Source organism: Pan paniscus, chromosome 17 (genome assembly GCF_029289425.2).
Source record: "Pan paniscus chromosome 17, NHGRI_mPanPan1-v2.0_pri, whole genome shotgun sequence".
Lineage (NCBI taxonomy): Eukaryota > Metazoa > Chordata > Mammalia > Primates > Hominidae > Pan > Pan paniscus.
Window position 1 is genome coordinate 45,399,633 of NC_073266.2, and position 19,387 is coordinate 45,419,019.

Sequence of the window (19,387 nt, forward strand, 5' to 3'; positions counted from 1 at the left end):
TGTAGAATCTACAGAATTGTATAGTCAACCCATTTCAGGGAGTAATGCAAACACTCACTCATTTACCATTCCACCGGTATTTATGGAATGCCTACTGGGTGCCAGATGCCATTTTCAGGTCTGAGAGCAAGAAAGCAAGCAAGCAACCTTTATCTGGTGCTCTTCATCTGTCAAGAATTACATTAGGTGCTTTCTCATGTGGTATTGCATTAATACAAACAAAAACCCTTCTAAGTGGGTGTTATTGTTCCCACTCTATTGATTACCACAGCTCAGGGAGGTTAATGATTTGACCAAGGTCACAGACTCACTTAAGCACGTCAAAAGATAACACAGAGCCCACCAGGGCAAGCAAAATAACCAAAAAGCTGCATCTTTTTGTCACTTGCCAGTGAAGAAATGCACGGAAGAGTTTACTGAGGGGGAAAACATCTGGGGTTTGAAGTGCTGGAGGGGGGAGTTTAAGATGGTTCCACTAATCAGTCACTGGGCACTAGCACTCTGCATAGAACAAATGAGTTCTTCGGTCTGTGCACAGTTGGTTAAAATAAGACTAACTGTTGTTTAGGCAGGAAGGAATCCTCACTTAGGTCAAATAAGAGTCTGACACATGGAGGAGAGGGGTGGACACTCAAAGTTCACGGGCCTTTATCAGCCTCCACTGGTTAGAACCAGTGATGAAACACAACAGTTTTGCTATCTCTTAGGCATGGGCTGGTTCAAGTGGAACATTTTCCTTTTATAGCTGCAAAGGCAAATGACTTTAAAATCCCCATATAGATAAGGTAAACATTAAAAATGTTTCGAGACTGAGTGACTGAGAGAAATTAAAATACTCACATGGAAGTAAATGGACAAAATTCTGAAGGAAAAAAAATATCTGGAAAAAAGCTGACTGTGGCACAGGCAAGAAACTTCAGGCACAAAAAGAAATGGAAGGTGGGAGAGAAGAACACTATGATCTCACCCTCTATAGCTCCCGGCATTAAAATAATTGAATAAAATAGTGATAAGGTGTCAACATATTACCAAACAACTGCTGACAAGTCAGTCAAATATACCCGTGCAAGCTTTATGTAAATTACATTACGACCTGATTTTCTTCCCCAGTGAAATATCGTTATGACGGTAACTATCTTCACAGGTGAAACGATGTGGAAAACTAAGTAGATTCCATGGATTATCAAAGCCCCCCCACCAACAAAAAATTTGCTAAAAGCTTTTTCTGGATTGAACCATAAACCTAATACAAATAAAATAACTTGGGGACTTTCGGTATACAGATGAAGGATCTCTGTTCTCTCTCTTCATATACATTTTAATCTTACTGGTAGCCAGTTTTCTACTTCCCACAAGGGAGAGGACTGAGTCCCCACTAAAAGGGAACAGTCATTGTTTCTGCCCCTGGGGCTTAGTTAATGCTGACATGTCAGTTTCCTTTAACATGCTACCTGTTTTCAGAATTATGAATGAGCTATAGGTTCACTCTTTGATGTAAAATTACACTTCTATTTTAGAAACTGTGGCTGTTGAAATCCTATCACAACTTATTTCCCGTTACAAAATTATGGCTTATTCTTTTAGGAAAATGTGGCATATACACACTTCAATTAGACTTGATTCCACAAATTCTTTCATAAGAGGAGTCTCTCTTGGGAAACAGACTTGGTTACTAACAACACTGAGCCTTTACTCAAATGTCTTTTAAAAGGACATATTTTAAAATAATGAAAGTTTGGCCAGGTACGGCGGCTCAGCTTGGCCGGGTGCGGCGGCTCACGCCTGTAATCCCAGCTCTTTGGGAGGCCGAGGCGGGTGGATCACTTGAGGTCAGGAGTTGGAGACCAGCTGGCCAATATGGTGCAACCCTGTCTCTACTAAAAATACAAAAATTAGGTGCCTGTAGTCCCAGCTACTCAGGAGGCTGAGGCAGGAGAATCGCTAGAACCTGGGAGGCAGAGGTTGCAGTGAGCCAAGATCGTGCCATTGCACTCCAGCCTGGGCGACAACAGTGAAATTCCGTCTCAACAAAATAATAATAAAAAAATTAAAATAATGAAAATATAATATTTAAAGTTACAAAAAATACAGAAAGTGAAGGTATCAGAAGCTATGAAGGAAGTACTGTTGGAAGAAGGGAGGATGCAGATATGCAGAGGAACAGGGCTTCAGAAAGATGGAGCACTTGAAATATGAAATAATTTCCCGTTGTTTTGATGCAATCCAGTTACATTCCTATAAAGAGAAACACATTTCTTAACCCTTCCAAGCCACTGTCTGTCTTGGAAGACAAAAGTATAGCCATCTAAATGCATGTTGGGTTCCATGTTTTCACCTCGAGTTCCAATTTCTTCTTGCAAAAAACAAAAAATGTGACCACTTGGATAAAGATCAAAGCCACTCTATCTCAGCATGACCTATTAATTCATCTCAGAGAAAACATAAAAATAGGTAATTTGGTTGAGAATATGGTGGCAGAGCATCAAAATCCTTCCCTAGTTTATGACACATCATTTTGAAATGTCCTAAAGAATATTATTTGTTTTAGGATAAATGTACACATAAAGTAAATACTGCAAAGGGAGCCAAGTATTTGATTTTTTAAAATCCTTGATTCAAATCCTGGCTCCATCATATTTTAACTGTGTGACCTTGAGCAGATTACATAAACTTCCCATGCTAACCTTAATAGTATTCAACTTTTAGACAAAAAAGCCAATGAGAATTCCATTGATTAAATCCGTCTATAACAATGTTCAACAATCTTTTCCTGTAGGGTCTAGATAGTAAATATTAATATGTTTGGATTTTGGGGCCAGATAGTCCATGTCACGATGTTTCAACTCTGCGGTTGCTACAGCATAAAAGTAGTCATAGATAATACATAAAAAATGGGCATCAATGGGCATGGTGCATGGCCATGCTCCAGTAAACTTTATTCATAAAAATAGGTGAGAGGCTGAGGCAGAAGTCTATGTGTAGGCTGGGCGCGGTGGCTTATGCCTGTAATGCCAGTACTTTGGGAGGCCGAGGAGGATGGATCACGAGGTCAGGAGTTCCAGACCAGCCTGACCAACATGGTGAACCCCGTCTCTACTAAAAATACAAAAATTAGCTGGGTGTCATGGCACACACCTGTAATCCCAGCTACTCAAGAGGCTGAGGCAGGAGAATTGCTTGAACCTGGGAGGCAGAGGTTGCAGTGAGCCAAGATCACACCACTGCACTCCAGCCTGGGCAACAGAGCGAGACTCCATCTCAAAAAAAAAAAAAAAATAGGTAGCTGGTGGATTTGGTAGCTGCTAGAATACTGGCCTATAGCATTTTTGCATGTTACTTCTTTTTTTTTTTTTTTTGCATAGTACTAATACATACTTGGTATTCAAATCTTTATCATTGTTATTAGTAGAATATCAGTAACTTTCCATTTCCCTAAAACAAAATATAGAAAATTTGTAATCAGCCAGGAAGAATAAATATTAAAATGACTTATCTAAAATACTGTGTCACTTGCATGAAGTGACAGGAATGATGAAGGAAAAGTCATATGCAAATCACATGCACAGTGAAAGTATTTAATAACTGGGAGGGGATGGGCACTGACCAGTTCAGAACACATGCTTTTACAGCCCACTAATGTGTACCCTGGCCACGAGTGTTTTGAGAATAGCATGCAAAAAGGGAATGACAATGTGCTAACCCAATCCCTAGTGAAACTTTCCTTTTGTGAAATCAGAATCTTTCAGTAACTAATATATAACAGTGTTTGCAGGTTGGTAAAAATGAATGAATAGCTTGGGAACATCATTAACAAAGCATGCTTTAGCCAACAACAAAAGTGTTGAAAGTGGTCTCCACAGTTATGTCCAGATTCAGCCATCTGTTAAGTTTGCTTACAAGGCAGAATAAATTTATAAAGCGATTATTTCAAGCAATCAAATATACCATAGTCAGATTATACAGCTTCATTCTCTAACACTTAAAGTCCGATAGTTGGGCTTGATTGCCCACATTAGGTCTGGTTCCCGAGACTGGCAGAAGTCCACAGAGATCCCCTGGCTCAAGAAGAGATTTCTTGACGCAGAAAAGTGGCGGGTTTGTTCTCAAGTGGCTTTCTTGTACCTGTGCCCCCATCCTTCTGTCTAGGCATCTTGCCTGGACTTTAGATTTAGCTCCAGACTGTATACTCAGATTTTTTTTAAATAACTTGGCTGCTTAGATTGCTTCTCCAGATTTTAACTTTGTTAATGTCAAAATGGGTCCAATTCTGCAAGCTTAATCAATTGATTACCCTTATGTCTTCTAAAGTCATATTACCAGTGGTCATCTAATAAGCTGTGGCTATGAGCCTAGCCATACTGGTCCAAGCCAGTAACACCTCCTGCCTGCTACAGACCATTGAGACTAAATAAAATATCTATCATATGACCTCTATCACAGTGCATGAGAGCTTGAACTCTCGAGTCACACAGACCTAGGTTTGAAAACCGGACTAACAGCAGTGTCCATTTCATGGAGTCATCAGGAACATTATAAAGGACATGCAAACTAAGAGAGTAGCACAGTGCCTGACACAGAACAAATATGCAACAATGCTAGCATTTATGAATGCTATCATCATTTCCTGAAGACATCAGAGATCTCTAAGGATGACAGTGAAGTTATCGGGAGTATACTGGTTCAATTAAGCCACAGATAGAGTTGCAAACTAAGTTAGAAATTCAGGAAGAGGGCCCACAGCAGTTCAACTAACATTCTATGAGTGTTGCCAGGTGCCAACTGTCCTAGATACTGAAATAAAAAATAAGTATGACAAGTCCTTGCCTTACAGAGCTTAAGGTCAGGACCAAGAGTGGACATAAAAGCTCAAAATAGAGGTAGACAGGGAATGCTGTGGGGGCACAGAGCAGAGAAACTTGATTCAGCCTGGGACTCTAAGACAAGATGTCTTGAGATGAATCTTGATGACTAAACAGAATTAGGTGAAGAAATGGACTACGTTAAAGAAGTGTGAGAGTGTGGTACAGGTGTGCAAGTATAGGCAGTTCAAAATGCAAAGTGGAGGGGTAATGAGAGAAGAAACTGAATTGTCAACCCTTGAAGTTCGCAATCCTAAAAGCCAAACCCCAGGTCATAGGAACTGTGGGTTCTTACCCCATCTCAGGCACTTGGACTTGGCAGAATGTGCTTTCTGTGTCACCAAGACTCTAGGGATCTCATCTACATCAATATTGAAACTAATTTCCACAACTCACATAAAAAAATCAACTTCATTGAAAAAAAGTCAGTGGACACTCATATGGTAATTATATCTAGGTCTTCTGGGTTCTGAAAACCTAGGCCACTAAGAGGCACTTCTATTATAATTCCCTTTATCATGAAATTGTATGTGATTTCTTACATGTGCCAGTGCTGGATCCTGATCTAGAAGACTTTAGTATCACAGAAAGTACTAGAAGCTTTCTTCAGATAAAGGAAAGCTGCTTTCCCTTGTTTTTGGTGAACCTTACATTCCGTTTCTCATGCCTATACAGTGTTGTATTTCATGAGCTGTGCCTACCGTATCTCCTCTGTGCCAAGGGACCTACTTCCCTATGACATACCTGGATTGGTCAGAACAGTGCAACCCATTGTGGGTGAGGTAAAAAGGGTTCTCATACAATCTCCAAAAACATTCTCTAAATTCACGTACCTAACCTGGGTTTGTTAAGACTTCCAGCTGATCACTTAAACCATTTATTTTTCTTTCTAGACACACTGAAGGTTATTTCCCAGGGAATTAGGAGTGGAAGGGATGTGTGCCACTTCTAGGCCTGGCCCATAAAAATCTCCCAAAAATCATCCTCCATGCCCTGTTGTCATGTAGTGACTGCATGGATTTAAGGGTAGGGTGATCCTAGAAGTCACATGTGAAAGATGGGAGAGTCTTTGGCACTTAGGTCCCTGAATGACTGTGTGGAGAGAAGCAGACCTCCTTTCTCCATCCCAAATGCCCATGACCTGAAACCCAGTTAATGTTAAGAAACCAATAAATGCATTTTCAACTAGACTTAGGTCACTGAAATTTTAGAGTCTGTTACAGCAGCTAGCCTATTTTAACTAATACCTTTGGCTAAACATATTTGTGTGGCTACTTCTCTCTCTCTTTTTTTCTCTCTTATTTAAGCAATATAAAACTGTCTTAGAAAATCACCTCCTCTTTGTATAAACCTGTTTTTGTTAATCTAAGACTTACTTATTATTGTATAATTCAATCAGGGTCTGCAAAATAAGTATCTATGAAGAATGGGCTGATAACATATATCAATAAAGCTGGTCTGGTACAAAGAAAAAAAATACTGGAACATGCTTGTCCTGCTTAAAGAGGGAAAATCTCTGTTTAGTTCCCAACAATTGTCATATCAGAATGCAGGCCATGTTTCCAGATCTTTCCGCTTTTTGAAAGGATTAGGAAACAAGAATTTTATGTGAATATTTTCCATTCTTAATTCTGCAAGCTCAAGAAAACATAGTCATGGACTATGTGTGAACAGATTCTCAGTTTATAAAATGCTACTTTAAAGTGACACAGAATCCATCTTCCAGACGTGTCCCCCAAAACACAGGGGTTGGTATGAGGTATTGCTACGCTCTGAATGTCTGTGTCCCCCACTAAATTCACATGCTGAACCTGAATTCCCAATACAATAGTATTAAGAAGTGGGGCCTTTACGAAGTGATTAGGTCATGAGGGTGGACACTTCATGAGTGGGATTAGTGCCGTTATAAAGAATACCAAGGGAGGTTGTTTGCTCCTTTCACTGTATGAGGACACAGCAAGAAAGGCGCCTTATATGAAGCACAGAGTAAGCTCTCACCAGACACTGATCTGCTGGTGCCTTGATCTTGGACTTCCCAGGATCTAGAACTGTAAGAAATAAATTTGTCTTGTTTATAAGCTACACAGTTTATGGAATTTTGTTATAGCAGCCTGAACAGACTGAACTACTTTCTTTGTGATTTCAGAACCATCTCAGATCAAACAAAAAACAAAAAACAAACAAAAAAAACACCCCAATGAACCAGGTGCCAGTCAGTCTTTAAAACTTAAAAAAACACATTTCAGAATTCAGGCAGAGTGTTCTCAGTCCTGGAATGGGAAACCTATATAGTGTTCTCTGAGCCTAAGGGGTGCTGGGCCTTACCTGGAGAGACTGAGAAGAAAACGGAGCCAATTGTCATGCTCTAGTCAGCAACAGACTTGAGTATGAGAAGAAAGATCTGAGACATGGTGGATCACAACGGCCAAGAACCCAAGAGTGATCAAGAGAAAACTGATGTGGAATCTTTCCACAGCCACGTAGCCTTACTGTCACAACCTCCTTTGCCCAGCATCAGCTTCAGTCTCTCACAAGTTAACTCTGCCTGACAGAGAAGTCCTCATCCCTTTGATGCAGGACATTTTCTTGACCTCTTTGTGGGACTGGTGACAGGGGTGCCCCATTTACTCAGCCTGCTGAGCCAATTCCTTGTGGGAGGGAGCACACAGGTGAGTGAGCACGGGAACCAGCCGGCCACTTTGGCACTGGCAGAAGCAAGCTCCGTGCAGGCCCTGTGGTGGCGTCTAGGTGGGGTGCCTGCCACCCCAAGGCCCCAGAGGGCGTGTTACAACGCTCTCGTAGCTCTGCTGTCCGCAGACAGCAGTGTGTTATCAGCTCAGTGGGCCATTTGCCTTGTTGCGTGGGGTGGCTGCCCCCTGCCAGTGTGGGCAAGAGGTCCGTGTGACAGCCTTTTGGGTACCCACACTTGGTGGGTCTTGAATTCTTGTCTGGTACCCAAGAAGAATGAGGTCATGTGGACAAACTGAAGGATGGTGAATGTGGAGAATTTTATTGAGCGATGAAAGCAGCTCTCAGCAGAGAGGGGAGCTGGAAAGGGGATGGGAAGGGCAGGTCGCTCTCCCCTGAAGTCAAGTCACCTCTCTGCCCCTCTCCTCTGCAATCAAATGCCTCTCTCTGACATCCAGCTGCTTCTCTCTTCTACCGGCTGAGTCTGGGGTCCTTATAGGGACAGAATGGGGGCAGGGCAGGCAATAGGTAGTTTTGGAAAAGGTAACATTTGATTGGTAAAAAGACATTATTCAGAAGGAACCAATCATGAGAGAGCAGGCAAACAGGGACAGAAGTACTCACTTTGGGCCATAGGTTCCAGGCGTTTCAGCTTTAAGGTGGGGCTTTGACAAGGACCCGTCCCTGTCTGCCTAGAGTTTCTCTGCCTCCTGCCTTTATCACCTTGAGGCTGGCATTGCTCCTTGAACCAGAACTCATGGTCTGAAGGGTTCCAGTTTCTATCAATTATCATTTGTGACCCCAGCCAAGATGAATAGCAGTACCTCTTTTCATAGATTATGAGTTCCCACAGCAGCCCAAGGCCTTGGGAATGGTTAATGTTTCAAGTCAAATTCTGAAAGCACAGGAAGCTGCTGGATGTTCCAGTTCTGCTTCAAGGATGGGAGAGCCTTCTGACAAATTCGCATGGCATTCCAAAAGGCAGTATTTTAGTTGCCTGGTTGAACATGAGCTTTGTCAAGGATGGTATAAGATATGATAGACACCATTTTCTTTGCACTGAGGCAGACAAAGATTTAATCTTCACTTTGCTACTTTCTAACAATATACGCCTATTTTACTGGACTATTGTGAAGGACAAATGAACTAATGTATATTTCAATAACGAAATAATGTACTTAGTACAGTGCCTAACACAGGGTACACCAAATAACAGCTTTTGCTATTAGTATAGAGAATGAAACTGCATTGTGTTAGGTGATGTAGGGAGAGGTTTGAAGTGAGCACCAGTGACTGAGCACCATTTATACACACTTGATAAATGTTTGTAATTAAGTCTAAGCCTTAAAAAGCAGAAGGCTAACAGTTTCTCTTTCCTATCCTGGGGCTGAAAGGGGATGGTCCCAGGGAAAGTGAGATATCGGCTATATTGTACATTCACCCTGATTTTATTAGTGACGCTGATATGGAAAGAACTTGATACGAAGATCATTGAAAGCGATACCGTATCTGCAACCAACCCCATTGGCCAAAAGGGCACTGAAGGACATTTACTAATGAGGGTAATTAAGCATGCCTTACTAACCAGCAAAAAAAGCCCTGCTGACTATAGCAGTGAAACAGATAAAGAAAGAACTTCACTCTCTGAAAAGAGACTAGATATGATACTAAAAGTGTCTGTTCAACTGCTAACAGCCCTGTGTGGAGATAACACTCTCAACAGAACACATCTAATGCTAGTTTCAAATATGGGCCCAACCTAGCCTCCTGACAATCTAAGCCACAGCAGAAGATCCACAAACTCTAATAAATCTCTGTTATACACAAGGTAAGAAAAAAGATATCGGAGTAGTTGTTTTTTTTTTTTTTTTCCCATTTTACCCCCTTAGGCCCCTCTTAGTTATTTTGTTAAAGAAATTAGCAACCTTTACCTTGACATAGAACTTATACAGACAGAGACTCCAATCAAAGACAGGTAAGATAAGAACTACCCTTGTAAAAGACTATTTTGCTTTGTTTTCTTTGTAATCAGTTAGCTGCTGGTCTGGATACTTTGTCTTGGCAGGAAGAACAGGAATCTTAGCTGAGCCAGTTTCAGGCTAATTTTCTGGAGACTGCTGTACAGACCTGCCTTGCTGTAAACACAGTCATTACCTGGCATCCAGCAAATACTTAAACTGATCTCTGAGATCTACACAACTTTTAAAGCTCAATAAACAACATGTGGTTCAGTTTACAATGGAATACTATTCAGAAACAGCAAAAATTATTCTTTAAGACTGTCCAGCTAAGACATGAAGCAGATCAGACCAGCAGCTCGTCATCACCAGCCATTCACACCTGAAGGTACACACAGGCTCCATAAAAAAACAGCAATGGATAATAAAGATCGATGAAAACTTGTCCAGAACACAGCATGGCACCAGTCCCATTTCCAAGGCCTATTATTGTAGAAAGAGAGTATCTTCAAAAAAATAATAAAAATTATGAATTAGATTCCATTGCCAAAAATTCTTACTTCACACTACAAAGAAACAGAATTTCTAACAGGCAGCCACATGTAAATTACGGAAAATAGAACCCAGTGTATTTCATACCGCTGAACTTCTCAGGAACTGACCATGATTTTAAGATTTAAAGTAAGAACATCTATTTAGAAAGTGGAGTACTTGTAGTAAGTACACTTAAAAAATAAGATAAATGGTTTATTTTTCTTAAAGAAAAAGTAAAACAGAATCCACCAAAAATCTAAAAACAAACAAACTTTGCAGAATATAGTCAGAAAACTTACCCTATTGGTTTCAAGACACTTCGAAAGCTACAGGAATCAAAACAACATGGGACTGACTCAAGAACAGACAGAACAGGTAGTATTGCATAGAACAGCAGGAAGCTAACCCACAAAGCCGCACACACATATCACCTGCTTTATGGCAATGTAGCACCGCAATGCAGTGGTAAACATCATCTTTTTACCAACGGGTGCTGGATATTCATAAAGAACATGAAGAAGTCCTGACCCATGTCTTAACCAAATGAAAAATCAATTACAGATAAATTATGGACTTAATATGATAGGTAAAACAATATAGCTTCAAGAAAATAATATATGTAGTTGGGGGGGATTCATTACCTTGGGGTAGACATTTTATTTTCTCATTATTATTGTTTTTCTGAGTCAGGGTCTCTGTGGCCCAGGCTCTGGAGTGCAGTGACGTAATCACAGATCACTGCAGCCTCGACCTCCCAGGCTCAAGCAGTCCTCCTACCTCAGCCTCCCAAGTAGCTGGGACTACAGGTATGAGCTACCATGCCTGGTTAATTAACAAATTTTTTTTTAAGAGATGTGGTCTTACTATGTTGCCCAGGCTGGTCTTGAACTCCTAGGCTTAAGTAATCCTCCTGCTTTAGCCTCCCAAAGTCCTGGGATTATAGGTATGAACCACTGTGCCCCACTCAAAGTTTTTAAATAGAAACATGAGCACTAACCATAATGGAAAAAAAATGATAAACTGGACAACATAAAAAATAATAAAAAAACTTCTGTTCGCCTAAAGACCCATTAAGAGAATAAAAGAGCTATAGAATGAGAGAATATATTTACAATATATTTATCTAACAAGGAACACATATCTATCATCTATAAGGACCTCCTACAAGTCAGTAAGAAAAAGACAGGCAACCCAATAGAAAAGTAGACAAACAGGCTAAACAAACGTCATGAAATAACATATCAAAAGGGTAAAACCGTAGGCAGGAATATCCCAATTAAATAATGAGACATACATCATCAATATGGCCTAAATTTTAAAAGACTGAAAAAAATCCAAGTGCTAACTGAGGAAGAGGATGTGGAGCAATTGGGACTTTCATGTACCACAGTGGGAAGGGAGGTGTCAATTGTATGATCACTTTGGAAAACGTACAGGACTGTAGTTGAGCTGCAAATATGCACACTCCGTGGCTCAGACATTCAACTCCTGTGCACACACCAGAAAATGCACTAGAACATATGCACACAAATGTTCATAACAGTTTTATTCATAATAACCCAACTGGAAAACCTCAAGTGCCCAAGTGAAGTAGGATGGATACATAAAATGTAGTTAATTCTTCCAACAGAATACTATTCAGCAGTGACAAAAATGAACGACTTCTACACATGAATCTCACAGGTACAATGTTGAGTAATAGAAGCCAGATGCACAGAGTGCCGACTGTTTGATATCCATTTACATAAAAGTCAAAAACAGGGGATGCTAATCTATGGTGACAGAAATAAAAAAGAGTGGTTACTTTGGACAGAGGGCAAACCACCTGTTTGTGGGTATAAGGGAAGCTTCTAGGGTGCTGGAAATGTTCTTTGTTGGTGTGAGTTGTAGTTACACTCTTAACCCTACAGAAAGCATCTGCTTCTGGTTGGGATAAAGTCATGAGACCATTATTCAAACTCTAATGCCAAGAACAAACCAGCTAAGTTCCCAATCAAAGCTTTTTGAAACCATAAGATAGCAGAGAACAAAATAAAGCCTAACTGAATGAAAATATAGAATCAGACAAGCCCTTTCTAGGAGAAGATCCACAGCTGCTTTTATCCCTGAAGGAAGAGTGAGAGGAGGAAGATAGAACTCTGTCTTTAAAAAACATAAGGATAAATCACCCAAACTTTGAAGGAAACTTAAGTCACCGTGAGTCAACAGGCTGGATGAATTCACATCCTCAGGGAGTCTGCACCCACCACTGACGCTTTCTCATGGGCCTTTACCTAGTGTATGAGGGGGTAAACCAAAGGTTGGGTGCAGCGCTGAAGAGCTGTCATGCTAAGGAAGAAGTTCCAAAAGGTAGATTGGGATGTTAAAGCACAGACAAGACACCGTTTAGGAATCTGTTGTAGGATGGAGGTAAGTGAAGGTAGAGGCCTTGGAAATGAGGATAAGTGAATGGATTTCATGAACCAGTTTAGAGATAGAGGAGAAAGAGCCTTGGTGTGGCACTCCTACATCACATATTTTATTCTGTTATGAGGTTAAAAATTAGATGCATAAAAACCCCATTATATAATTTTGTCACAACTGTCTAGAATGAGAACTGCATGGAGAAATCACGGAAGCTCTTGGTCTAGACTAATATGCTATCAAAGAACCCAGAGGCTACAAAAAGACACCACAGGAAGATTGGTACCAAATTAAAAAAATTAGCCCCAGAGTACGATACAGATAGAATTCCAGAAAAATCTTTGGACTTGTGGGGAAGTAGATATGAAGCAACACATTTATGTCCAAGAGTTTGGCTGGGGTCAAAAAAAAAAAAAAAAACCCCAAAAGCCAACAAGCTTCAGAGATTAGGTAAAGAGGAAGTTGTAGATTTATGATAATTATTTTAACAAATCTTACAATAGATGAGTTTTACCACTTAATCTCAAGCATCAATCTAAGTGGATAAAGTCAACAAATAAAATAAGTCTTTCCTAATATAACTATAACAATACGGCCATATTAAACAATTTATTGGACTGGTGGGGAAAGGAGAGGAAGATTCAGATTAGGTGACATTAAATACCCCACGGTCCAGTCCCTATACGAGAATTTTCTTGGTTCTTGCCTCTGAGCCTCCAATTTTGGGCAGCATCCAGTTACTACCGGTGGTCTTACAGTTATTACTACTTTTACTGAAGCCTAATTGAGCTGGGTTTTAGGTTTATGCCTTTGTAAAGTATGCAAAATTACACAAAAAATAAAATACTGGAAGTAGACGATTTATGAGAGAATGTGATCAATATGTTTGTTGATCTTGAAAATAGCCTAGGAAAGTGAAAGGATAGATTAATTAAAGAATTAAGCCAAACATGAATTTTAATATTCAGAGACATTTATAAGCAAAACACCCTAAGGTATATTTATAGAGCCACTTTAATTAGGCAGTATTCAAAACAGCTTTACACATGAGTCAAGTTTTCAACGTACTTTAAATATGCATCTCTTCTAAATGAGAGAGCTGGGGTATTGTAAACCAAGCATGGAACCTGGAATCAGAACATGAGGCCTTGAGTCCTGGCTCTGTGGGTTACAAACTCTGAAAGTAAATCATGCAACTTTTTTCAAATGTAAAATGGAAAACTCTAAGGGGCTGCCACAAAGATTATACAATAATGGATGTAAATGTGCTTTGTAAAATGAAAAGTGATATATCATTTCCTCAAAGGAGTGAAGCAAGGGAAAAATATGTTCATGAAAATTTGCTTTTATTCAATTAGCAGCCTTATCAATAATATCTGCATATATACTTAAGAGAGTACATTTTAACTTACTGATACTGATGCAAAACCAAAGAATCCTGGGTTCTCTTTCAGACTGTTATCCCCGACATTTGCATTAGCCAGTAGAAATCAGATGACTATCAAATGTATCTAAGAATTACCTGTCATAGTGATTTCTCATGGATTACATTAATATCGCCCATATAATTTCAAGAGAAACTGTATCAGAATAGTTTAGGCTGTGAATTCAGAGAAACCTGAATGCAAACTCTGCATCTATTACTTCCTAAGTGCATGATTTTGTAGAATCTAACCGTCCTTAACTTGGTTTTATACCACAAAAGTGGAGATGTTCACAGTGCTAGTATCACAAGTTTCAAGGATTTAAGAGAGAGCAGCACCTAATGTACTTAACAGAATGCCTGACATGTAGTATAGAGCTTACAGATGTTTGCTATGATAACATTGAAAATGTTGCTTCAGAGCAGATGGAGGTTTTTGTTTTCCATTTATGGTCATTCTCATCCTTGAAGAGGTATGCAATCCCATATGCACATAGTGATATAGGTTCACATTAGTTAATGGCCAGAAGGGGGTTCTGACATCTATTGAATAACCACTTCGAGCCAGGAACTATGACAGACACTATAAATACAAAGATGAACTAGATGTTAACTCTAACTTCAAATATTTCACAAGAATGTAAGACTCTTAAGGATAGATATTTGTTAACTCTGCCCATGGAGGTATCTTCAGGGATTAAAATAGTGCCTGAAATATTGGATTTCCTTGGTAAATACTTGGGGAATAAATAGTCTTAGTGGTTTTTCTACCATACATATAATTATCCAGATCCCAAAGTAGAAGATGCTTTTAATATATTTTGGATATCCAGTGAAGAGAAACTGTAAAGTATATTTATCATTACACAGATATAACTAGAATTGGGTTTAAAGCCTTTGAAACAAGGTTGTTTTTTTTTTTTACAAAATAAATACAATGACATTTGGTACTTTGAAAAAAAATTTGAGAAATATTCAACACACATAGGAAACAATTCACCAAATGACTGATAACAGGAGGGAAACCTGATACCATTTTCTTACTGATGTATTAACACTTCCCACTATTAAATTTATACGATCATAAAATTTCTTTTTAAAGATTTAAAGCACTGCTCACCTGGTCTTCTTCTCCTCCACCTTCTTCGTCATATTTTAAAATATTATCTCTTACATCATCTTCTGGATCAATTAAAAGTTGTTTGGCCTGGCGTTCTTTATCCCGGCGTTTCATCCATACCACAAACATCAGCACAAGGACTAGGTAGAAAAATAGTAAAAATACATAATATTGTCATTTTTAAAGCCTGGCCTATTTAGTCACAGTATTCAGTACTAATAATTTATACTTATATGAACTGAAGGCCTGAAATGCGTCTTTCACTCTACTATCTATTTCTGGCCTCACATTAAGAGAGACAAGACAAAGCAAGCTAAAGCACTGGGTTTAGAGTATGAAGGCCTGGGCTCCCATCCCTGGTGCCCTCTGCAAACTCACTTGAGAGGGGATCATCCTTGTTCTCAGTTTTACCATCCACATATGGGGACAGTAACTTTTTCTATCTTCCCTTTGGCTTGCTAGAGGATAGTTGCCCTTCATAGGGCCTTGTAAATTCTAGAGACACAAAACAGCAGTAAGGTGTTACTTGCTGTGTTATTTAGGTTGGTCAGTCATCATTACACTCCGAAATTCACAGAAGAAAACACTTATCCAGGAGGAAAAAGCTTGCCCAGATGACCTGGGTAGTAAATTGGAACTAAGTCAGGAATCAGATCTTGAGGTTTTGACTCCCAGAGGCCGGTGCATGTTTCAGCTAAGAAAGCTAGGGGATTCCTTTGAACACTGAAATAATATTAGACTTTCATGTTTTACACTTTGCGCCAGGTCTAGAACCATAAATTTTCCAGTGAGTTGATGTTAAAATCAGCACCAATTCAGTTTCCTTCAAAATGTCAGTTACTTCTTCATTGCCATAATCCATCATGCCTAAGTCTTTCTTGATAACATTGGCATCTATGCCACATTTCAGTTGAAATGGAAACATATCCCTAGGTGCACATCTAGGAACAAATTCTATCTAAAATCTGGGGGTATCAGTTTACATCCTGAAGCAAAAGATTTAATGACTCCTATTGGAGCACATTTTTATTATTGGCCATAAAAGTAAATATCCTCCTTTTAAAGCCAGATAACATGATCTCATTTGCTATTGTTCCAGGGCTAAATCTAGCAAGTGGATTATTAGTGTAGCATGCAGGTTTCAAATTATAGCCAAAGTAGTCTCCACACAGGAAGTAAAAAATGCTTAGACTTCTATAGTAATTGCTTAGAATAAAGGGACAGAATTCTAAATTACCAGAACACTTGTAAATGGAGAAAACATAAAAGAAATGGCCAACATTTTCAAGAAAGTGATTGGTGCATAGCATGATCGCACAATAAACTAAGTCCTGCTGCTATTCACAATAAAACACAGGGCCCAGGCAATTTATTCTTTTAACCTGCATGCTTAGAAGTGGTTTCTAAAGTACTTTCCAGTGGTTAATTTTTTGCATTCCATTGAACCAAAGATTGCAAAGTACCTTAAAAAGAAGCAATTCCTTAATCTACACTTACTCTAAAGACAGACAATCTATTGAGCTGTGTAATCATTTCTATTATCAAACGTGCTGTATGTGAAGTACAATCTCTCACTCTTCTACACAGCCCTTCAGAAACAAATACCTTGATCCTCGCATGACTGGAGCACGTTGCTGACTGTGCTTTATATGAAGGAAGGTGAAGGAAAGCAATATACTTATTTTCCTAAATCATCAACTACGTGCCATAAATTCATACTCAAATCATAAGAAAAGTGCTCAAACTTGGGATTGTTTAACGTTTTTCTGTGAAAAGCATTTACTACAGCTACCTAAGCAATAAGCATGAGAAAGGGTAAGAGGGCAAGGAAGAGGCATGCTGAGGCGGCTTGTTGCAAACTTCAAGTGCTTGAAACAATGCTCTGGGGTTTTTTCATTCTAAAGTGGACTTGGTCGACCCATATATGATTGGCGAGGAAATGCTGAAAGGTCAAAGGGTTGTTAGACTACTTTGCCAGGCAATAGCAACACATGACTTTGCTGAACATCCTAGAAGCCAAGAGAACTGAAATCTAAAAGACAATAAAAGTACTCACTAAGCAGGATGATGATGCAGAGCAGGATGGCAATGATGGCACCGGTGCCAAGCCCCGCACCCACAATCCTGTCCACATCTGTGCAGTCCCCGTTGGAGTCACACTGGCAAACCTTCACGCGCAGGATGGAAATATTTGATTTGGGAGGATTACCCGAATCTGTGATTATGATGGGAACTTCATAGATACCAGCTTCAAGAAATTTTATCTTTAAATTAAGCTGAGCAAAATCACCTATATGAAAAAGGAAAAACATAGTTTGATAGGTAATACTTAAAGCGATAAAAAAACACATAGCATTGTTCAGGATGTATTTACTACCTAATAGTACACATAAAGCGGATTACAACTATGCTTCATTCTAAATACTTTTTTGGCCATAAAGGCCTTTAATATCTTACTTAAACTTTAAGTAGCTTTTAAAATATGTATAATGAGAAGATTATGAAGCACATAAAATTAACTTTTCATGCCAGGCTTCAAAATCTCTCAACTGCACATATATTCAAATAATTAACCTGTTCTTACCATTAAGCCGAGTGATGGTCCAATTTCTCTTAATAGTCACTGGAGATAAAGGAAGATCAAAAGCAAATGGTCCAGCATTTGGATCAATGTCATAATCAAGTGCTGTAATATTAATTGAATTGGGGTCTGGAGTTTCGCAAGTCTCTGCCTCTTGAGGTAACACTTGAGGGGCATTGTCATTAATATCAAGTAAATAGATCTGCAGCGTTCCTGTTCCACTCATAGGAGGAATTCCTGAAAAGAGAGAAAAATCACAAATGATGCTGAACAGTTCTCTCCAATGAGCCTCAATTATGGTGAAATTCTCAAAGCTTCTAACCTTCTGGCCCTTTTAACTGTGTAACCTTGGAAAAACATAGTTGCTATGGCATCTGGGCAGACCGTTTCCAGAACAAAGCCCCTTCTTGCTTCCCTGCTAGAATGACCCTGAGCTGCCACTGCTGCTCTGCAGGAGCTGAGCAAGGTGACGAAGAATGCCCCTGCGATGGAATCCTGTACCTTCCCTGCCCCTCCTGCCCATTATTCAGGGCTTGCGTAGACCATGCTCCTCCAGGCACTGTGAGGAGTGTTGGAATGCAAACACAGGGCTCGTGATCCTGTGGACACTATTCTTTTTATGGAGAACCAAGACATATGCATGAAAGAACATAAGAATGCTTTTAACGCTCTAACACAGCTTTGACTTAACGCAACAGTCTACAGACAAGTGATACAGAACCACAGACCTCAACTCAGGAAGGAACATCATGCAGAAGAGAAATGATATTTACTAACCAACCAACTACCTGCTTGAGATCATATTAGGCTGCTCTATGTACACTCTTTGATTGTAATCCTATGACACAGGTTTACACAGATGAACCTGAGTCTGTAAACTGCTCATGGCCACACACTCTTGTAAGTGGTGGAGTTGCTACTAAATATTGGTCAGCCTGACCTCAAACCCATTCTCATTCCACTATAATAAAATGTTGTCTCCACCACTTCATGTGATAATTTAATCTGGTGATTTGCTTCTGCTACATTGTAGATATTCACACACACACAAATATATAATAAGTTTATGAATATTTTATAAATAATGCTGTACACTGAAGACCAGAGACTTAAGCGACCTGCCAAAGGTCATGCAACTAGGAAGGTGCACATACATACACAATCCTGGGGAGGGAATAAGGAGGAATGTTTACCAACTTCTATGAGGAATATGATGGTTCTAAGAGCAGGGAGAGTTGAACTGGAAGGGTATAGTGGCTGTTACAATATTCCAACAGCACCATGACCACTATGATACTCAACAGTTTGAGGGACTTTGAAATTTACTATCACATTTAATATTACTATACTTTTATAACAACTATATAGAATATGTAGGTAGTGAAACAATTTATCAATAATGGAACTAAGGCATACAGAGTATAAGAGCTTGACTAATCATTAACGAACAGAGCTGGGGCTCCAAGTCTAGCCTTGTGACTTAAAGTAAAGTGCAATTGCAAAGCATCACAGCTACATACATTATAACAGGTCACTTCTCTCTCTTATCAAAAGCCCTTTCAATTAGAAAACAATCCTTCTTGGTGAATGAGAAATCTGGTTGTAACTCACAACCAATATACATACATACATACATACATATAATTTTATGGCTCTTTAGATCTTAACATAATGATTCAAGATGCATTACTTTCAGTACCACTGTAGAAGAAAGCCACGGTTTATGGCAAAAAAGCATAAAACAGGTACTAATGACATGCTTTGATGTACAATGGCAAAAGCTATTCCTACAAAGTTCCAACACTAAATATTTAAACAAGA

General features: G+C 39.3%; 1 protein-coding gene across 2 annotated transcripts in view; it reads right to left on the bottom strand.

Annotated features, from left to right (window-relative positions):
• The window catches only part of CDH2 (cadherin 2), a 226,047-nt gene that overhangs the window by 16,964 nt on the left and 189,696 nt on the right, over window positions 1-19,387 (bottom strand). For both annotated transcript variants that reach the window (XM_034943719.3, XM_055102638.3), the window contains 3 exons: window positions 17,570-17,803; window positions 17,042-17,275; window positions 14,986-15,125 (listed from right to left, as the gene is read on the bottom strand). In XM_034943719.3, coding sequence (XP_034799610.1) covers window positions 14,986-15,125; window positions 17,042-17,275; window positions 17,570-17,803 — 608 coding nt within the window. The remainder of the gene's footprint in view (window positions 1-14,985; window positions 15,126-17,041; window positions 17,276-17,569; window positions 17,804-19,387) is intronic.